Raw genomic sequence first — 21,122 nt, 5'->3', positions numbered from 1 at the left:
TATGTTTTTAACGGTGCCAGGCGTTTGGGGCAGCGCCTTCTCCATCCTGTTCAACAGAGTCCTGGGGGTTAAAGACAACACAGCTGGAGGCAGCACCATGGAGGAGGAGTTAGGTAATATACACGTCTGCTTCAGGTTCATGGGTTACATCATCAACCTGATCTGTTAAATACAAGTAAAAGGATGGATTCAGGTGTTTTTTTTAGACATTTGCCATGTAGTATTTATAATATGCAGCTATTATATGGAATAAAAATATAGCACCAGAGTACAGAACAGAACAGAACAGCACTGTACTAACTAACTAGCACTATAATAACAATAATAAAAATTATACTACTACTACTACTACTAATAATAATAATAATAATGATGATAAATGATGAAAATTAGGAAATAAAGTTAAATAAAAACAAAGAAATATTAGAAGCTATGAATAAAGCATGGGGAATAAATGATAAAAACAGTTTGTTGCTTAAAATAGAGCAATGCAAAACATGAGTTCAGATCCAAAAAATGTACAGCATAGTTAAATACTTTAGATTTTTACATTTTATTGTTATTCAATAAATTGGAATAAATAAGAGGTCCAAACTCTTACTGTGCACCAAACTATAAATAAATAAAGAGGGAAAAACAGAAAGAAAGAAAAAACTGATATAATAATGAAATACAAAAAGTAAACTAAAATACAAGGGGAAACATCCATAAGTCTGTAATGAAATTTAGAATTAATAAAATAATAGGAGAAAATAAGATAAAACAAAATAATAATTATAGTAAAAAACAAACATTTAAACTAGTTTGGAGTAGGTTTTTTGTGTTGTTGTAGGAAAATCCTCATGTAGCAGGTTGGAGATAATCAGACAGGTTGTTCCACAGCCTCAAACAAAGTAAGGAAAGTGTGTAACAAGGAAAATGAAATGAAATACTACAAAATAAGGAGAGGGAAAGGAAACTGTAGTAATAAAATTATGTAACAATAAGCAAGATTGTTTTTTCAATAGAGAGAAGAGTCATCTTGGAGTGATGCTTAAATATCTAAAATATGTTTATAATAGCTAATCATTTGTTAAGAACCTCCATAATACGCCTCCTTCCTGAAACTGACATTTAAACCTGTTGTTATTGGTCTTATTAAGCTCTTTGTCACTGCTGAGCTTCCTAAAATAGCTGTCCTAAAATTAACTCTTCACATGTTCATGTTTGTGTATTACTGCATGAATGTTTGTGTTGCCATAACACTGCAAAGGTTTCCGCTTTCCCACAATTACGTTTTCGCGACGGCTCGTGGGATGTTTGTTTCGGCTGAGTGAATTTGTTTGGGGGTGACCTGTTCACATTCAGACAATGTATGAGAACGTATCCGCCCACTTAAAGAATGTATTCGTTTATCAGGAGTATTGTGTTTCTGCTGGGAATTATTTTAATAAAGATAAACAATGTAGAGTGAATTTGATAATGTCAGATAAGATCAAAGATGTTTTTGGCATTTGCAGTGTTGCCGAATACCTCTTTTCAATTCACTGTAACTCGATGACTGAGGCTTTTCTGTGTCTTACAGAGCAGATCAAACCTCAGCACATCGTCGGAGAGGACAGTCTGGACAATGATGAAGAACCACGCAAAGGTGAGCTGCAGTACACATGATTCATAGAAAATACTGACATACCCACGCCTTTTACAGTAGAATTCAGGTTCCCGCGTTGCAACGCTGACATCTTATTGTACTAAATGTCAGTAAACATTTTGACATGTCACATGATCTTTTAACATCAGTTTAATTCAGTGGAAGCGTTGACTCAGATAGTTACTGTCAGGTAATCATTCAAAAATTTATTCATCCATCACTTATTATTCTGTGTTTTTCTGTTGGTTTTGAACAACTGTATTTAACATTCATAGTATTCAGATAAAAATTTAATTTTAAAGATACTCCAAGAACCAACCGCTCTCATAAAAATCCACATTTATTGCAAAAGTAGGATGACCATGAAAAGCATTAATTTTCACATATTACTCCTTACTCGTTACGTATTGCACTAGAAAGTCTATATTTATTTGACGATATTCATGCAACAGAGATTCACAAATTACCTTTTCATTTTTTTTCTTTCTGTCTGTGAGCAATATTGACACTGTTCTTTTTTCAAAACAAAAAAAAAAGAGAACAGTGTACCTTGTATCAATAATGTCCTGTGCAATATGTTATGAGATTGTTTTGAATAAAAATTTGAATTAAAAAAAAAAAAAATCACAATTATCTGTAGAACAGTGACAAATCCTTTCACTGTTGGAGGACCAGCAGAAGCAAAATGCTTAAAATTAGTTGCTTAAACGCTTACAACAGTATGAGTGTAACTTTGGTTTGTACAGTGTATTTCAGACTTACTGCAGGAACGGATCTAGAAATAATGAGATAAAATAAAAATACACAATCTTGCCAAAATTCATGCCACATGCATGAACATAGCCATAATTATTCAAAAAAAGAAAAATGAAAAGCGTGTAAAATGCACACAATAGCCTATTAACCTAAGGGTTTCATACAGTTAAAAACAACTTCAGGAAATAAGGCTAATGCTGTTCATTTTTTGTCTTCCGTTTATGTAATTATACTTTCCTTTTTTTTTTCTTTTGTTCAGTCATGGTATATTTTTTAGATGTTACCTGATTGACAGTTTCGACTGTGACTCCAGTCTTCCTCAGAAGCGTCATCTGATGTGACACGTCAGCAGCACGTTGGATGACGCTTCTGAGGAAGACTGGAGTCACAGTCGAAACTGTCAGTCAGGTAAAAAAATATCTAAAAAAATATACCTTGTCTGAACAAAAGAAAAAAAAGGAAAGTATTGAAATATATTTTACTTTAGATATTGAAGTTTTAGGATGAATTGTTTTAGTATTAAGTAGTTATTGTTTTAACATAGGATTCTTTTGTTTAATCTTTTTTACTTCCATAATGTTAATAGTGAGTTCTTTGTGACCACGATTTATGTAGTACTCTATTGTAGTTTATGTTTTTTTTATTTGTTTGTAATTTATTTTTTATTGACATTCAGTATCAGACATTTACATGTAGTAGAACACATCAACATATTGCACATTTCTGTTGTCTGCTCTAAATGCCAGAATGTTACGCCCCGGCCTAGGGGTTCACCAGGGCGAACATAATGTGCTCACTTTTGTCCCCTCCCAGCTCCCAAGCACACACGTCAGTCAAAACTAAAAATTCACAGTATTTATTATTAGTATTTTTTTCTCAACAACTAAGGAAGGGTTAGGGGAGGGTGCGGCTAAAACAACACACAAAAATCTTCTGTAAAGTTTAGACTAAATTACCTACTCCAAAATAAATGCAAGAAATAAAATACAGAAAACTTATCTAACTACCTAACCAAAAACAGGAGAAAACGTGAAAACAAAGGAGCCGACCTCCCCTACCAGAAAAAGGATCAATTTACAAAAAAAACAACTTTTTACAACTAGAAACAATCAAAGTGTCACAGGAACACACGAAGACTGACAGTCACACACACGAACACAGGGTTGGAAGCTGGCAGGAGGCAAGAGAGAGCGAGGACGGAAGCTCCAGGGCCATTTTTAAAGGGCCGGGCAATCATGCTCCACCAATCAGCAACCTGCAACAAACAGACACAAAAGGGCACAGCACACCTACAGGACAGGGGAGAACACACACACACTAAACAGAAAACACATATACATATAAATAGACAAATTATGACCCAGGGTCATAACACAGAACAATATGTTTTTGTAACCAAAACAGGGAAAGAAACTTAAAGAAAAAAAGAAGGAACTACCAACAAGTAGGGAGTGATCTCTTCCATCCAATACAGTCACTAGGTTGTGAAAACAAAGTCAGGCCTATAGGGTGTGACATATTTGATCCATTTTGCCCAGTATAAAGTAAATTTCTCCAGTTTGTAATTAACAAATGCTGTTATTTTTTCCATTTTATAAATGTCCATTATGATTTCCATCCATTCATTTAAAGTTGGGCTCTCCTGTGATAGCCATTTCCTGGTAATAGTCTTTTTACAGGCCACCAGCAAAATGTTCATTAAATGTTTATCTCTTTTTGGCCATTCCTGAGGTATGTGTCCAAGGAACAAAGTGTTACTCTCAAAGGGTATTTCACATTTGAGAATGTCCTGTAGGGCATTATGTATTTCTGTCCAATAATCCTTCGTGAACGGACAGTCCCAAAAACCATGGTAATGATTTGCACATTGATTACCACAGTTTCTCCAGCAGACGGGTGTCATAGTGAGACTTCTGGGAAGGTGTAATAAAGTATCTAATTAGGCATTTCCAGCCAAACTCCCTCCACTTCTGTGAGCTGGTACACGTCCACTGATACCTCCATATTGTTGTCCATTCATCCTCAGATATCATTATCCCGCCTTCCTTCTCCCATTTTATTTTAATATATAAAGTTGAGTGTGATTTCAGATTCATCAGACCCTTATACAGATGTGAAACTGTTCTATCAATAGTTATTGAATTATAGGCTTTTGTAAACAGTTCAATCAGACATGTGCTTGTCCTAATTACATATTTCACCTTCCTGTCAACATAATGCCTTAATTGCAAATATCGATAGAAATCTTGTTTTTCTAATAAATGTAACCTTTTAAGCATTTCAAAACTGAGCCGTTTTCCATCTTTCATTATCCAACATAAGGCTGTTATACCCTTAGTTGTGCAGTCCTTGAATCTAGAGTCCAATTTATTAGGTGTAAACTCTGAGTCATCAGCACACCATTTAAGAGCTGTAATTTCACTCTCGAGTTTATGTTCCATTATGATAGTTTTCCGTATCTTAAGGGTACATTTCACCCATGGGTTATTAATGTTATTGGTATGAATTGTAGTTTATGTTATCTCTAGGTTCAGCTTGTTAAAATAGGAAACATCTGTCTGCACAAGAGTTCAGTAGGTTCTGTTCTTCTACATACACATCTGAACAAACGCATATAGACGATAAGGGGAAACTGATTGTTGGCATAAGTTTACTGAGAGTTAAGGCCCCACATCTGTTTGATCTTTTTAGAGAACGCTAAGTTAAAGACCGACCCATTTGTACGGGTGAGCCCGCCCATAGGGTCCATAAAAGTACACTTCATGTAATGTTCGGGGCTCATTGTCTGTGATTCCTCAGCGCTGAGTGTCCACCTTATTTGTGATCCAAATAAATTTTGTCTACTTTGAGACCGATCTGAATCCAGACTCATCCTTAGAGCTTCCAATAAAAGAACACATTAACAGTATAACTTCAGGAAATGTTGACATAAACTACAGGACACAAGAGAAATATTATGACAGTTTAAGCATTTTTTCTTAATATCCGAGAAGTTTTCGCTAAACTTAATATGTATTCACAGCTATTCTTCCATGGGCCAACAACAAGTGACTTTACACAACATTCTTCTATAAATGAAGGCTTTTTTGATAATGCCTAAAAACTATATTAAAAATTAGACTTCCAAATAAAACTAAAAACAAAATCCAAATTAAAATAGAAAAACTATAATACACTGGTGTGGCTTAAATTACTTTAGAAGTCTTGGTAAAAAAAATTTATCAAAAGTGTAATTATTGTTGATCATTTCATCATAACGGTGATGGGAATGAGTGGACTCAGAGAAAATGGAGACTAAAAAGTACATAAAATGCACACAACAGTCCAGAAGGGTTAAAAACAGTTAAAAACAACTTCAGTAAATGCTGACACGAACTACAGCACACAAGAAGAGTAGTAACCCATAAAGACCCAAACAGCCATCGGCGACAAAAATCATCTACTGATCTAAACTGTTTAATCCATGTTGATCCACTAATACTGTCAATACATGTAAATAATCGGTGTAAAATACAGTGTCGTCTTTTCATGGTCATCAGATATGACCCATTTGGACGCTCAGAGGCTCTGTAGTGAACATGGAAACACCGTCATCTTCTACAACATTGATTCACCAGTCAAACCCATGGAGTTGGATCAATGACAGTGGATGGACACACTGGGTTTATGTTCAGTTAATGATATCTTTGCTGAAAAAGTCACTTTTTTCACATTTTCTTTGTTTCTGATGTAATAACCCTCAACTTTAATTTGAGCTTTAATGAACATCAATATGATCAATAAATTAAATGTAGGAAAATATGTGATTTACACAAAAAAACACAAAATAAGGAGGATAATATTACAATAAATGGTGATAAATCACTTAAGAAAGGTTAAATACAGAGAAAAATTCATTTGGGAAACTGCCACAAAAGTAGCACTGGGTCTTTATGTGTTAAAATGTACCAGTTTTGTATTTCAGAGAATGCTTTACTAAAATAAATTTGCATTATATATTATTATATTCTTCTATGGGCCAACCACAAGTGACTTTACACAACATCCTTCTATAAATGAACGCTTTTTTGATAATACCTAAAAAACTGCAGGCTTCCAAATAAAAATAAAACAAAAATCAAAAGACTAAATAAGATTGAAAAACTATAAAACCACAGATGTGGCTTAAATTCCTTCTCAGACTTTCCTTGTTGAATTCATTTCTCATTGTTGTGATGTTTAGGTGGGACTGAGAGTCAGGAAGCTGAGGAGGAATACCATCGAACGGCTCAGAACAGCTGGGTTCAGCGCATGTTCACGTCGCTGTTCAGTGACTCGGCGTTGTTCAACACCAGGGAGGGCCGAGCCGGGAAGGTGAAACCCACCTCCAACTCTGCACCACTGTACAGTCGCGGAAAAAATTATTAGACCATCAAAAGTCATCAAAAACAATGGTTATGCAATCCAGTCCTAACTCCTGTGTGTGTCATGTGACAAAAACAGACAAAAGAAAACATGGAATGAATAAAAGCACTGTTTTTGTCAGTACAATGCCATACATACTGATGGAAGAACTGAAGTGATTTTGGTTTTTAATCAAGAAAACATGTTAAATGGATAGATATCAGCTCTGAAATTAAACTACTATGAGCTATTTTTGTTGTTCTCATTATATTTGTCTAAACAAATGTACCTTTATTTGTACCAGGCATTAAAATGAACAAGAAATTGAAGAAAACAAGGGTGGTCTAATAACTTTTTCGATGACTGTAGCTTCTCTAGTTCTTCATCTGTGAACTCATCTGTGCTCTCATCATCACCAGGTGCATAATTTCATGCTGGGCTTGAACCTGAACACCAGCTTCCCCTTTTCTCCTGGAAACGACTTTGGTTGCATCGCCCCTACGTCTGACGATGAGGTGGACGCCGTCACAGGTAAACGCAAAAAACCACGTGATAGGAAAATGAGTGAAATATGGGACAAGAGGGGTTAGTTTGTGTAATAATCCTTTTTACCACGTTATTCATCTGTGTATTTAGTATCTACTATGTACAGAAAGAGCAACAATAAACGTAAACTACAGTAAAATCAGAAAACTAAACACTCAAAAAATGTAAAAAAAAAATCTAAAATGATTCCACAGTGGCACAAAATAACAATTTGACACATATTAAGCCTTAAACTATCTTATATTATAAAAGGGAAATGGACTCTGTGTGTGTTTCTCAAGCCTCACACAAAATCCGTACAGAGCTGACTGCTGCAGTTCGGCATACTGATGTATTTTAGGTCAAGGAACAGACTAGCGAAAATGACAAGTTGATAGGACCAGTACTTTGGGAGATATTAGTAATTTTGGAATACAGTAGCCTCCCAATGGCCAATGCTGTTATGCGCAGAATCATAGAATCATCATTAAAGTGGGTTACCTAGCAACAGATAAACATTAAGGCCACATTGCCATGGTGTCAAATTTCATGTGCAGAAACAGACAGGCCAGCTGAGAGGCTATTCAACTGAAAATGCCAGTGGAATTTACCAAGAAAGTAAAGGAATGAACTGGATCAGAGGATCTAGAACCCACAGTTCCCCACAGGTCAACACGCTAGTTTATTTTAAACAATTTTTTATGACTTCCAAATGAATTTATCATCATTTATTACAATATCATCCTCTGTATTTTGCTTTTTTTTTTTTTTAGATGAAAATTAGGTATTTTCTTATATTTATTTCACTGATCATGTAGATGTTCATAAAAGCTCAGAGTAAAGTTGAAGGTTATTATATCAGACACAGAGAAACTTTTTCAGCAATGATATCAATAACTGAACATAAAACAAGACATAACAAGAACAAGACAAACAAGAACATGAATCATTGACAACTGCTGTCATTGATCCAACTCCATGGGTTTTACTGGTGAATCAATGTTACAGAATATGACAGTGTTTCCACAGTAACTATGGAGCCTCTGAACGTCCAAATGGGTCATATCTGATGACCATGAAAAGATGACAAACTTTTTTTCCACCAATTATTTACATGTATTAATAGAATTAATGGATCAACTGTTATTGGACATTTTAGGTGAGAGCATGCTTTTGGTTGACAGTGAATGTTTGGGTCTTTATGGGTTAAATCTATACTTAAGTCATAATTTTCGTGATTTCAGGTATATAATGTTTGCAGCTCTGGAAAAAATTAAGAGATCGGTGGTTTTACAGTTTCTAGGTTGTGCTTAGTTACCTGTTGAAAACCTTTTTTCACACATTGCACATTAAAATACTCATTTATATCATTGACTGACAACTGCATGACAGTAACAATTTTACACTTTTGTTCAGGTGCAGATTTAGGTTTATTTAGATTTAAGTGCAGAAAATGAAGAAACAAACAATCTCTGCTGTCTGCAGTCATAATTTTGCAGATTTTACAGATGAAACATTTATATCTCTTGAAAAACTTAGTAAATCATAGCTTTTGCTCCTTCCAGGTATCTGTTTTAATATTTACTTTTCACAAATTCCACTTTAAAAAGCTGTCATTTAGATCATTTATTTATATAAAATGAAAATAGAACACTGCATGAGAAAAACACAAAATTCTGAGTTTTCAGACCTTGAGTAATACAAGAAATACAAGAAAGGAAGAGTTAAAAAAAATCTGTAATTAGTGAAAGTGTTTGTCAATAGATAAGAATCATTAAATCAGTCCAAAATCAATGCTGCTTAAAATGTTTCAGGATGTAATTTTGTTGATTTTGGGAATAAAATATTTACAGGTCTGGGGGAAATTAGAAAAAACATATTTTACTGTTTTAGGTATGTGTTTTATTAACTATTGATCACATTATTCCCAAATTCCACCATGTGATTTCGATTGTGATTCAATTAATTATGCAGCCATGGTTTTAACTTTCAGAAATCAATTAAAAAAAAAAAAAAATCCATATGTGTAAATAAATAAGATTTTTTTTTTTTTTTTTTTGCTGATTTTAGGAATATACAGCTCTGGAAAAAACATCCAACTTCCAAGGAACTAATGATGATATTTTTCCCAAATTCCATATTCAGTTTAGATCATTTATTTGCATAAAATGAGCTGGCAAACTTGAATAACCTCGAGTAAACCAAAGAAAACTAGTTCCTATTCATTTTTAACAACACGCCACTGTTTTTGTTACTGACACAGAGTTCAGAAATTAGTATTTGTTTTGTCTCGGCATGATTTGACTTGGATCTGCACCAGCCTTTCACATTGTTGTCGGTGGTTTTATGCAACTCCTGGCACAAAAACTGAAGTTGCTCGGGTTTGTTTGATGGTTTGTGTCCTTTTTTCCCCTCGATCACATCCCAGAGGTTTTCGTTCTGGTTCAGGTCAGGACATTTGTGGTGATCTCTTACTTTTTTCTTGAGCTCCCGATATATTTTTGGACAAAAAGGGGGGTTTAATTCTGATCCTATTGAGAGACATTTAAGTTTTTGGCATCAGTATGAATATTTGCATAATGAAACACAGCCCTACTTCCAGAGAATGTACCGGTAGGTGTATTATTTAGAGGGCAGACACAATTAGTCCTACTTCCAGTGAAGTGACAGTAGGTGTGTTACATAGTAGGTGTGTTACATAGTAGGTGTGCAATAAATCAGTTGCTTACAAAAAATGTTACTAAGACAATACTAACATTCTTTCATGATGATGACTGGGGCGGCCATGGCTCAGAAGTTAGAGCAGGTCGTCGGTTCAACTTCTGCTCTGTTCTAGTCTTGTGCCGTTGTGTCCTTGGGCAAGACACTTCCCCCGCCTTGCCTCCAGTGTCACCCAGACTGGTGTATGAATGCGTGTGAATGTTTGGTGGTGGTCAGAGGAGCCATTTAGTGCAAACTGACAGCCTTTGGTGCTTTGAAAAGAACTATAGAAATCTAATCCATTATTCTATTTTTGTCTCAGACCCGGATGAGTTTGATCGAATCTACGAGCCTCTCGATGTGAAGAGTAAGAAGATCCATGTGGTGGACAGCGGTCTGACGTACAACCTTCCATACCCACTCATCCTGCGGCCACAGCGAACCGTCGACCTTATCATTTCCTTTGACTTTTCTGCACGACCCAGCGACTCCAGCCCTCCATTTAAGGTCAGAGTCGACTTCTAAAGGCTATGAATTGCCTGAAAATGTCAGAAATAATTCCAAAGAAGACAAGATGTTGTCATGTGTGCCTCTTTTACTACCTTTACAGAGCTCTGGGTTCACACCAAACAGCACGAACAAGGTCTACATTCAAGTTGTGTTGCGTATCGTTAGTCTCGTTGCATAACTGGCCAAGTCATATTTTTTTCAGGACATAGCTAATGATGTAAAATGAAGCAGCAGTGTTAAGGGGTAAAGTTATGCAGTTACACAGATAACACAATTTGGCCAAAAATATGACTTACTAATGATAACGATATATAGAATACACTCATGTACACACACTGCACATTATATGATTCATACCAAGATCAAAAAATTCAGATTTAGAAGTGTTAGATAATTTATCTTGTTTTAAAAGGGTCATATTTTACTAAACCCACTTTTATTAGTCTTTGGTACATTTAAAAAATGTTAAAAAAAAAAGTTTGAATTGGAACCTTTTCAATTCCATTTTAATTCCTGCTTAATTTGTTACGTTTTATAACTAGTTATGTCACGACATTTGCACATATAAGGTCAAGAGTTCAGACGAACATTTCTCCGAGTACGACACAATTGTTTGTCAGCGGCAGCGGTTGTAGTAAAAACTGAAAATATGTCCAAACTTTGAGCCGATTAACTAAAATGTTCAGTTGTTTGGTTGTATTAATGAACACAAGTGGCTGAACGGGACAGAGCAGCACCGTCAACAACCTGGAGGGGGTGGGGTCATGTGCATTTAAAGGGCCAGCGCTCAAAAGGACCTTTCTGGTGTCATTACTCAGAAATAGGGTTGAAGGTTGTGGAGTTTAATGAAGAATTCAGACCCAAGCAGAGCATTTACAATTTATGTAGACCACAGGGAAATGTTTGAAAATGCATAATTCCATTTTTAAAAAAGCAAAATATTACTCCTTTAAGAGTTAATTTCTTATTTTAAGTGTTCATACATCTGTAGACATGCTTATTTCTAGATACAACCATCTTAATTCGAGAAATCATGTCAAGTGAAATTATCTTGCTGCATGGACAGATATTTCACTTGTTTTGAGTACCTTTCCACCTCAGATTTAGTGTTTTTATCTTGTTTTTAGACACCCCATTTTTGCAGCGCACATTCCCTATTTGTCAATAGATAATCTTAACCAAACAATCACACTGTAATGCTCACTCTATGCCTTCTGCCACCCCAAAACTAATTATGAACACACAACAGCTAAACAACTTTTAGAAAAAGTAGCAGAGAAGAATGAATCTATCTATCTATCTATCTATCTATCTATCTATAGCTCTAAATATACTGTATATACCTAAATATACATATAGCTCTAAGAACACAATGTTGTCGCAAATTTGTGTTTCAAATATTTTCATTTCGAAGCTTCATCACAGTTACAGATATGAAATCCCCCGACTGAAAATGAAGATGAAGCACGGTATGCAAATTTGTATCATACCCAAATTTCTATCTATTTTATGTGCAATAGTTAAATCACCACTTAATTTAGCATCTGCTTGAAAGCAAAAACATAAATCATTTATTTTTTATTTATACTTGTATATAAATTCAGGTGTTAAGGAGTTTAATAGTCTGGGTGTATTGTCTTGCAGTCAGTGTCTGTCCTGTCAATGTCTGTACATCTTCTGAGTAAAGTTGGAGCTTTAGTTTCATTCGTTTATTTTTACTGCAGGAGCTTCTGCTAGCAGAGAAGTGGGCTCGAATGAACAAGCTCCCGTTCCCAAAGATCAACCCTAAAGTGTTCGATCGTGAGGGACTGAAGGAATGCTACGTCTTCAAACCAAAGAAAGGAGAAAAGAACTGCCCGACTGTCATCCACTTTGTCCTGGTTAATATCAACTTCAGGCAGTTCAAAGCGCCTGGTAAGCATATGCATGTGTTGTTGAGGTTTCCATAAGCACGTGTGAAGGAAAATATGCCATATGTAATTTTCTAATTATGCCGGTTTACCGTCACGGCACAATGAGGCATCGCTTCCTCGAAATTGCGGTCTGAAACTCAACCATAATGGGTCAGTTTTTCGTGTGTGAGTGGCTGTCAGGGCCCCTCCGCTCACTGACCCTAATAAACATGCTTCTGCTCAGGGTCATTGTGGTTTCAGTGGTGGAGATGTCTGACTTTAAACATACCTCCATCCTGTGCAGTGGTTTATGAGCTGCCAGGGTGAATTATGATCCCGGAAGGATGTCGGTGCTGGTTGGGAACCTCTCTGGAAGAACGCTGTGTGTAAACAGACATACATCATGAGCCATACAAAGACACTCCAACACTCCATCCTCTTTACATTCAGTGGGTCATCGGCCCACACACTTCTACTGTCTGTTTATGGACATTACATAACTGTTTCTGCACTCACACTGGAATGAATCCTACCATATATGGACTTCCTGTTGTGGAGGAAAGGACTTTAATGTGGAGTCAGTTTATCAGTGGACATGCATTTTTCCTACATATGACCTTTAATGTGATGATAAAGATTTACGCAAAAGCAGCTAATAAGTATGAGTGTGAATAAAGGAATGTTGTATAATGACATGGGAGATTCGGCACATTTTTCTAATGATGAACCCTGCAGTTTCAGATAACGTGCAAAGACAAAAATGGTTCCTTTTTTTCAGTCTAATCATTTTTAATATTCATTTGTGTTTGTACTAAAGGTAAAATTAATGGTCTTTTCCTTCACTTTTAGTATTTGTCCCTCCTGATTTTCTCTGTTTGTCTTAGCACCGATAAAATGTAAAAGATTTATTTACAAAGCAGCCACGTATGGATGTGAACTGAGGAATGTTCTACATCGACATGGGAGATTTTGGAACATTTTTTAATGACGAAACTTGCAGTCTGAGATAATATCTGCAATTTAAAGCCTTTTAAAAAAAGAAAAAAAAAAAGAAAAAAATAATAATCAACACAAGGACAAAAGGGTTTTTCTTCTAGGTGTTGACACCCATATGTATTAGCTTACATTTTGCATACATCTTTTTATTAATGTGTGCAATTTTAACAGTTTTTATCAACACAAGATCATTAGAGAGAAAAATCAGGTGCTAAAAAAAGAAATGAAATTAATGAACTTGCGTAGTTGAGATGATGACTCAGCACAAACACAAATAACAGATGTAAAAATACCTATTAGACTGAAAACCAGCAAAGAGAAACACAACACACAACAGAAATCCCCCCAAAAAAACATAAATGAGGGTAAAGTAAAACCCAATAAAATAGAAACCCCTTTGCAGAAAAAAAAGCCATAAAGTTAAGTCTTTCCTTTCATCAGTCCATAGGAAAACTGTGTAGACACTATTAACCAGTGAGGAAAGTCACATTTATAGCATATTACTAGTATAAATATATTTACTAATACTGCAGTGATTAATGATAAAAAATATCTAGTATTCATTGATTTGTCATTTTTCATGCAGAAAAGCAAAAAATGTGTTTAGCTTTCTACTTTTTAGCAGATACAAAAAGCTCCTGCTCACTGTTTACGTTTTCAGTTTCATCAAAAATGTAAATCTTCATATGAATGGATCTGAATTATTGAAATAAATGAAATATATGCAATTAAATTTATATATTTACACATATATTTTTTTTACACATGAATTATGAATCAGCAGAATAACCAGTAAATTAATGAATTAAAATTATCCTTAATTGCAGCACTTATCTTTATGACAGTTTGTGGTTCAGACAGAATAATCCTGTGTGGATTTTATTTGTCATTTGTACTTCATTACCTTTCTCTTTCTAGGCGTTCCCAGAGAGACGGAGCAGGAGAAGGATTTAGCAGACTTTGACATCTTCGATGACCCAGAGTCGCCGTATTCCACCTTCAACTTCCAGTACAGCAACGAGGCCTTCACTCAGCTCCACAACCTCATGGAATTCAACACACTCAACAACCTGGAGGTCAGCACATTCCACCAAGAAACACACAACAGTTGGATTACACCCAATGGGAATCATACAAGAAAACATACAAACACATTTTCTTTTTATTTTTGTTTGTATCCTAGATATTCTCTTATTTTGTTAGTACCCATACATTTGCAGGATTCACCAATGCAATCAAAAATGAATGCAACTATGAATGGAAAAATTATTATGAACCTTATTGTGACAAAAAAGATATGACAGTGAATGTCTCTGGTAATCAAAACCAAAGGAGGTGCAGTCAAATATTGCAAGTGCTACTTTATTTTTGGCTGGGCCGTGTATATTAACCATCAAATGGTTTAAAAGTGACTGAACGGTTACTTAAGCCAGTATTTATTGCAGAGGCTCATCTGCACTTGGCTTTCGCTGGTGCAATTGTTTAATTCTGTGTTGTCAGGGGGGGATGTTTGACATTTTTCTGACTCCGCAAAAAGTTTAGTGTTACTGGCGTTGTGCAACACCAAAAATTCTGCCTCCAAAAGCCTCATCAGAGATCATACGGTACATGCCCCGTCTGGTGAGGGTGTGTCATAGCGAGAGGTCATTGTGACTTTCACTTACTGGATCTGAATCACTTCCCTGCTGAGTAAAGGTGATGCAACGTCGCTCACCTCAGTGGAAGGTCAGCTCATTCAGACACAGACAATAAAAAATAAGACTAAGGTGTGAAAAGTAAATATTAAGATAGTTTTTTCAAATATCTGTGTTTACCTCGAGCATCTATTTTTCCACTTTACTCTATAGATTTTACAACAAATATCAGTATTATTTACTCACAATGTTAAAACAGGCTTGTTACCTTTGTTTTATTATTATTATTATTATTAGCTATCATTCTTCATTTTGCATCACTACACACCTTTCTTCTATCATCAGATCAATTTCAGGTATAAACGCAACAATAACCCATAGAAATAATGATCCCTAGGTGTATCTGTCAGTGCATATTACACAAAACAAAGTAAATTAAAGCCGCAAGCGGCATCTAAAGGCCCTCGCCACGGGCACGTCGAGTAGAAGTATGTCCATCGTTCAGCAGGTGGCGCTCTAGCACCAAATTTCAATGTCTTCTGATGAATCGGTGTAGGCCTGGGAGATTGACAACTGATTCAAATTTGAGGCAGATCTTTATTTTTACGTCTTGACTAAAGAAATTTTTGTATAAGTAAATCTGTAGGGGGCGCTATGCAGCTAAAATTAAATTTCTTCCTTTGAATGGGTGTAGGCCTGCGAGATGTACCACTGAGTCAAATTTGAGTCAAATCGGTGTTCGTATGTCCGAATTAATGCAATTTTCGTGAAGGTAAATTTGTAGGGGGCGCTATTGAGCGAAATGTCATTTTCTTTTGATAAATGGGTGTAGGCCTGTGAGATTGACAACTAATTCAACTTTGAGTCAAATTGGTGTTCGTATGCCCAAACTGAAGCAATTATCTTAAAGGTAAAGTTGTAGGGGGCGCTATACCACCAAATGTAAAATTTTTCTGATAAATGGGTGTAGGTCTGGGCGATAGACGTCTGAGTCAAATTTGAGCCAAATTGGTGTTCGTATGTCCGAACTGAAGCAATTTTAATAAAAAAAAATTAAAAATTTTGTAGGGGGCGCTGTAGTGCAAAGTAAGACAAAAACTGTAAAAAAAAAAAAAAAAAAAAAAAAAAAAAAAAAAAAAAAAAGTGACAAGATGAAACATGAAGAAGAAAAGGTTTTTTTTTTCTCTTTTATATTACAAGAGGATTCTGGAGTCTTTACTATTCCACTTTTATTTGGGTATAGGCTAGAAGTCTAATCAATTCCCTGGCCACCTCCTTCCTCTGGATTTCTTTCTATGTGGTTAGGGCTGGGCAGTATGGAAAAAAATCATATCACAATTTTCTTCATATCAGACGATAGTAATATGTATCATGATATAAATCAAATCACTATTTTTGTCAAGCTTAAATTTTCTGTTACTCATAAGTTAGTTAAGGCATCAGAGGGTTATTTTTGATTTAAATATGATTTTTTTTCGGTCAGAGGTTGAACATGACAGATGTGCTGAAGAACATTATACAACTGTTTCAGACAAATAAAACAGATACATATATTTAAAACTAAACTAAACGTCTGACCAGCAGGCAAAAGCTTTCAAGTTTTTAAAGAGAACACAAACTAAACAGACCATCTCCACCAAAGAGTACCAGGGGTACATATGTGGGGGTGTGTTCGTTAACTGCCATAACTGGTTTTAACTGAAAATGAAACTTAATATGCTTTGAACGTCCGACTCCTGGCTTCTATGCCACACCCTACTTTTTGCTAACCTGGTCGCCTGAGCTCTCAGTTGGGCGGCCGTGGCTCAGGAGGTAGAGCGGGTCGTCCAATAACTGAAGGGTTGGCGGTTCTAGTCATGTGCTGTTGTGTCTTCACCCTCCTGCTACGTGTATGAATGCATATGAATGTCATATGTATGTATGAATGTGGTGGTCAGAGGGGCTGTAGGCACGAAGTAGCAGCCATGCTTCTGTCAGAGTGTGAATGAATAATGGATCCACTGTACATGCTTTGAGTATGCGTTTATAGAAAAGAGCTATATAAATCTAATCCATTATTATTATTATTATTCAGTCAAATTTTCTCCAGAGGCAACACTCCTTACCTTCCGGTGTAGCCCAAACATTAGCGTGTGTGCTGTGGCTGCTCTTACACCTGTGCTGTGTATGTCAACCTAACTTGACATGGCTCTAGCGTGATTGGTTTGGTCCAGCGCCACTTATGATTGGCTGTTCTTATGTCTGTCAAAACATGGATGCATTAATTCTATTGAAACTGTATCAAGCATGTCTCATATTTCTATCAAGGAAAAGCTATATCATGATATATATCATTATCGTTGTATTGTCCAGCCCTATATGGGGTTATGCTAAAGATATCGTGTATCCCAAAAAAAAAAGATAGAGGACAGCTACGACCAGAAGTAAAAAAAAATCACTGATGCCATTTGAGGCTACAATACAGACAACATGGAAACAAATCCAGTACAGTCTGGATGTGCTTCATGCAACTAATGGTGCCCACATAGAAGTGGATTAAATGAAGCAAAAACTTAAATATCTATTTTTCATTTTGTAAGAAGTTCCACAGATTTGCTTATTCATTTGCTTTTGTAATATATTTGTTAAACTGTAGAGACTCGATGGACACCCTGTATGATGTGAAGATACTGGATGCTGAGGTCATTACTTCTCATCACTGTTGTTACATGATGGAGCCTTGAAATGACTGTATTTGTTCTTCGTAGGTGATTAAAGAAGCCATCAAGGACTGCATCGTGGCCCGGAAGGAGGACCCCACCGGCGTGTCCCTTCCGTTCCCTCTCAGCGCCATCCCCAAAAAGAGGCCTCTGAAACGAGACCACAGCGGGAAAATCTTGGAACAACCTTTGAAAAGGTCGTAAAAGGGAAACATTTTTGGAGCGGTTTTCTTTTTGGAAAATGCCTCCATGTTGTTCTGGTTGAGGATTTGTTTAAAGGCGCGTGGGGGCTGTTGTAAAGACCCTCCCTGTTTACTGAGAAAAGGCTCATCTTTGCATTCATTACAACACAATGACAGTTTTGATCTGACTATTTGCATGAATTTGACTGATGGCCACTATCTGTGCACATGGACTGGATGTTTAACACTGCAGCAGGACCGGATGTCACTGAATATATTATTATTGCTGGACCTGTTTGATGCTTACTAGTAAATCTCAAACTATTTCATCTGTTTGTTCTTGACGTTTTACAGAAATCCCAGTGCTTTGGGTTGCAACTTTCCCATTAGTCTCATGCATCCTAGGGCACATTTGCATCTTTCCACTAACTTATGCTTGTACCTCATGCTGCTTCTAAGTTTTATTCACTGTAAAAACTTCTTTGTCCTCACCTGTATCACAGAACTCCCCATTAGCAGAACTCCTTCCATATTTAATGTGCAACTACACATCACGCAAATATTTTTTTTTTCACCGGATGGCTCGTCTAAACACGTAAACCTTTTTGAAAACATGGAAGTGAAGCTTGTAACCATTGGTTTTGTTTGATGGCAACTCCTAAACACGCCAAGTGAACCCCCTCTGGATACCTCAAACATCTCAAGGATGTTTACCCACCTACACAAGAGGGAGTGCCTCCTATTAAAGCCACCATTTTGTGAAAACAAAACTCGATACCATGGTAACCGCTTTGCAGCTTCGTTCCCTCTCTCTATCCCTTTTCTCCATTGGGACAAAGGTGTGTTTATTTTCCTGATGTTTCCTGGTGTTGTTTCAGGCTGTGATTTAGACACAGGAAGTGTCTAATCACAGGAAGTGCTTTTGTTTTTGGCTCGAGCCCTATCAGAAGTCGACGCAACACTCCTCCGACGCCCCCGTTTGATAAAGTGGAGCTAAGGTAAAGGGTGAAGCTGTGAAGGGCGATCACAGGACCCACTCGGCGGCTTAAAAAAAAGGTGGCTCTTGGCATCGCTGAGTGGAATTTAACACACTACACCTACACCTGCAGCAGTGGAGGCTGGAATCTGACACACTACACCTATACCTGCAGGCTGCCCACGGAGCAGTGGAATTTTACACAGAAGCCCGTCCGACTTGTACGCGCTCATGTTTCCTACTGGTTTGGAAAAAAAAAAATCTGAGAAAAAACTGCAATCGCACCACGGGGATCTGCAGCCAATGAGCCTTGAAATCATGTTATTACAGTTTAACACATCATTTATGCCAGTGTTTTTCTGTTTTTTTGTCTCTTTACATTGAACACAACAAAACAAGCAACCGTTTAAAGCAGACATGAGTCACACCGTGAGCTTTCATGTTACATTTTCTTTTAAAGCGTAAGATTCAGTAACTTAGATCTGCAGCTTTTTTGTCATATTCACTTTAAATGATCTGTTTGCAGCGTTTACAGATGTTCAAGATGCAAAAATCTATTCTATGGAATCAAGTTGAGTGCTTAAGTACTTCTGTGATCATCTGTTTGTATTAAACTATGACATATATAATGTAAGTGTAAGTGGTAAGAAGTAAAAAAACTAAAAAAAAAAAAAAAAAACCTTGTGTGGTGTGTTTTCTGTCTAAATATTCAACACCCTTCCCTTTTCTCCGTGAGGCTCCTCCTGAAATAACAAAGGAGTTAAAGGGTCAAAATTCCACCATGTTCTATTTCCTCTTCAGTTTTACACTGGAGGTGACCGACAGATTTCTTGACATCACAGCCGGCTTTAATGCAAATTCTTTGCACATATCAGATGTAAGCTCATACTCTTTAACTTCAGGGTGTGCTGTTCTGTATCAGCCAAAGGAATAGGTGTGAAATTCCAGTTTAGGTCCCATCTCCTACCTGACGAAAATATCATATCAGTTTCCAGGGTTTTATTTCGCATGCACTGATGTTATCTCTGAACTTTGAATACCTGAGAAAAGACCCACTGAAAAGGTAATTATAATTATTTTTTTGAAATCTGATAAAGACAGTCACCAAAAACAACAAAAAAAACCAAACAAACCTTGCTTGGGTAGCAACACTACATTGACATTATTCAGTCCTTCCACCATTCCAAGTTCTGTAATCAGTCCATTTATTCAATTTTTTTGTCTATTTGTGCTTCTTGTAGTCGCAGTTTGTGCGTTAGAAAAGGTAATCTTACACAGTTTATGAAGAACATATGTAATGCTAACATCACAATAATCATCCGGAAATTCAAGTTTCAAGAAATGTAACTGCCATTTTTACAAATACAGGTAATACAGAGACAGTAAAGAACGTACATAGAAAGAGCAACAATAAAACAGTAAAACCCATGGAGTTGGATCAATGACAGTGGTTATAGACGCTTCAGTTAATGATATATTTTGCCGAAAAATTAACTTTTTCTTCAGTTTTCTCTGGTTTGATAAAATAATCTATGAATTTACAATGAGATTTAACGAACATCTAAATTATCCATAAGTTAAATATAAGAAAATACTCAATTTTCACTGAAAAATGCCAAATATAGAGGGTAATATAATAGACGTTGATAAGTCACTTAGGAAAGGTTAGATTTGGAGAAAAATCAATTTGGAAGTTGCTAAAAAAATGTTGTAGGTCTTTAAGACTTAATATGCCACTGTTGAATCATTTTAGACTTTTTAACATTTTTTAATGTTTATTTTTCTGAGTTTACAGTAGTTTGTTGTGATGAATCAATATTGTAGAAGATGGTGTTTCCACGTTCACTACGGAGCCTCTGAACGTCCAAATGGGCCATATCTGATGACCATGAAAAGATGATAAACTGCATTTTACACCAATTATTTACATGTATTGATAGGATTAGAGGTTGAAAAGTTATTGAATATTTTTAGATCAGTAGAAGCTTGTGGTCGCTGGAGCCTGTTCAGGTCTTCAAGGGGTTTAATGTTCAGGATTTTATTCTATTTATACACTTTCAGCTTCACTATGTCACAGTTTTCACACTACATTTACTGTTGCATTCTTTGTCCATGATTACTCTGACATTTCTGTGACTGTGAAATATAATTCCTAACTTGCCTAACGGTATTACGATAAATTGTACCTTAGTCATTCAGTTTTAGAGCCAAAATGATAAACAGAATAATCTCAGCTTCC

The 21,122-nt window shown here is 36.1% G+C and overlaps 1 protein-coding gene across 1 annotated transcript in view; it reads left to right on the top strand.

Annotated features, from left to right (window-relative positions):
- The window catches only part of pla2g4ab (phospholipase A2, group IVAb (cytosolic, calcium-dependent)), a 41,677-nt gene extending 22,146 nt beyond the window's left edge, over window positions 1-19,531 (top strand). Inside the window, exons 12-19 of the mRNA XM_030132434.1 lie at window positions 21-113; window positions 1,565-1,630; window positions 6,609-6,739; window positions 7,189-7,300; window positions 10,317-10,501; window positions 12,229-12,418; window positions 14,311-14,468; window positions 17,774-19,531. Of these exons, the coding sequence (XP_029988294.1) occupies window positions 21-113; window positions 1,565-1,630; window positions 6,609-6,739; window positions 7,189-7,300; window positions 10,317-10,501; window positions 12,229-12,418; window positions 14,311-14,468; window positions 17,774-17,929 (1,091 nt within the window). The 3' untranslated portion in view covers window positions 17,930-19,531. The remainder of the gene's footprint in view (window positions 1-20; window positions 114-1,564; window positions 1,631-6,608; window positions 6,740-7,188; window positions 7,301-10,316; window positions 10,502-12,228; window positions 12,419-14,310; window positions 14,469-17,773) is intronic.
- The last annotated feature ends 1,591 nt before the right edge of the window (window positions 19,532-21,122 follow it).

The sequence above is a fragment of the Sphaeramia orbicularis genome, chromosome 4 (genome assembly GCF_902148855.1).
Source record: "Sphaeramia orbicularis chromosome 4, fSphaOr1.1, whole genome shotgun sequence".
Lineage (NCBI taxonomy): Eukaryota > Metazoa > Chordata > Actinopteri > Kurtiformes > Apogonidae > Sphaeramia > Sphaeramia orbicularis.
This window is presented reverse-complemented; position numbering and strand designations above follow the sequence as displayed.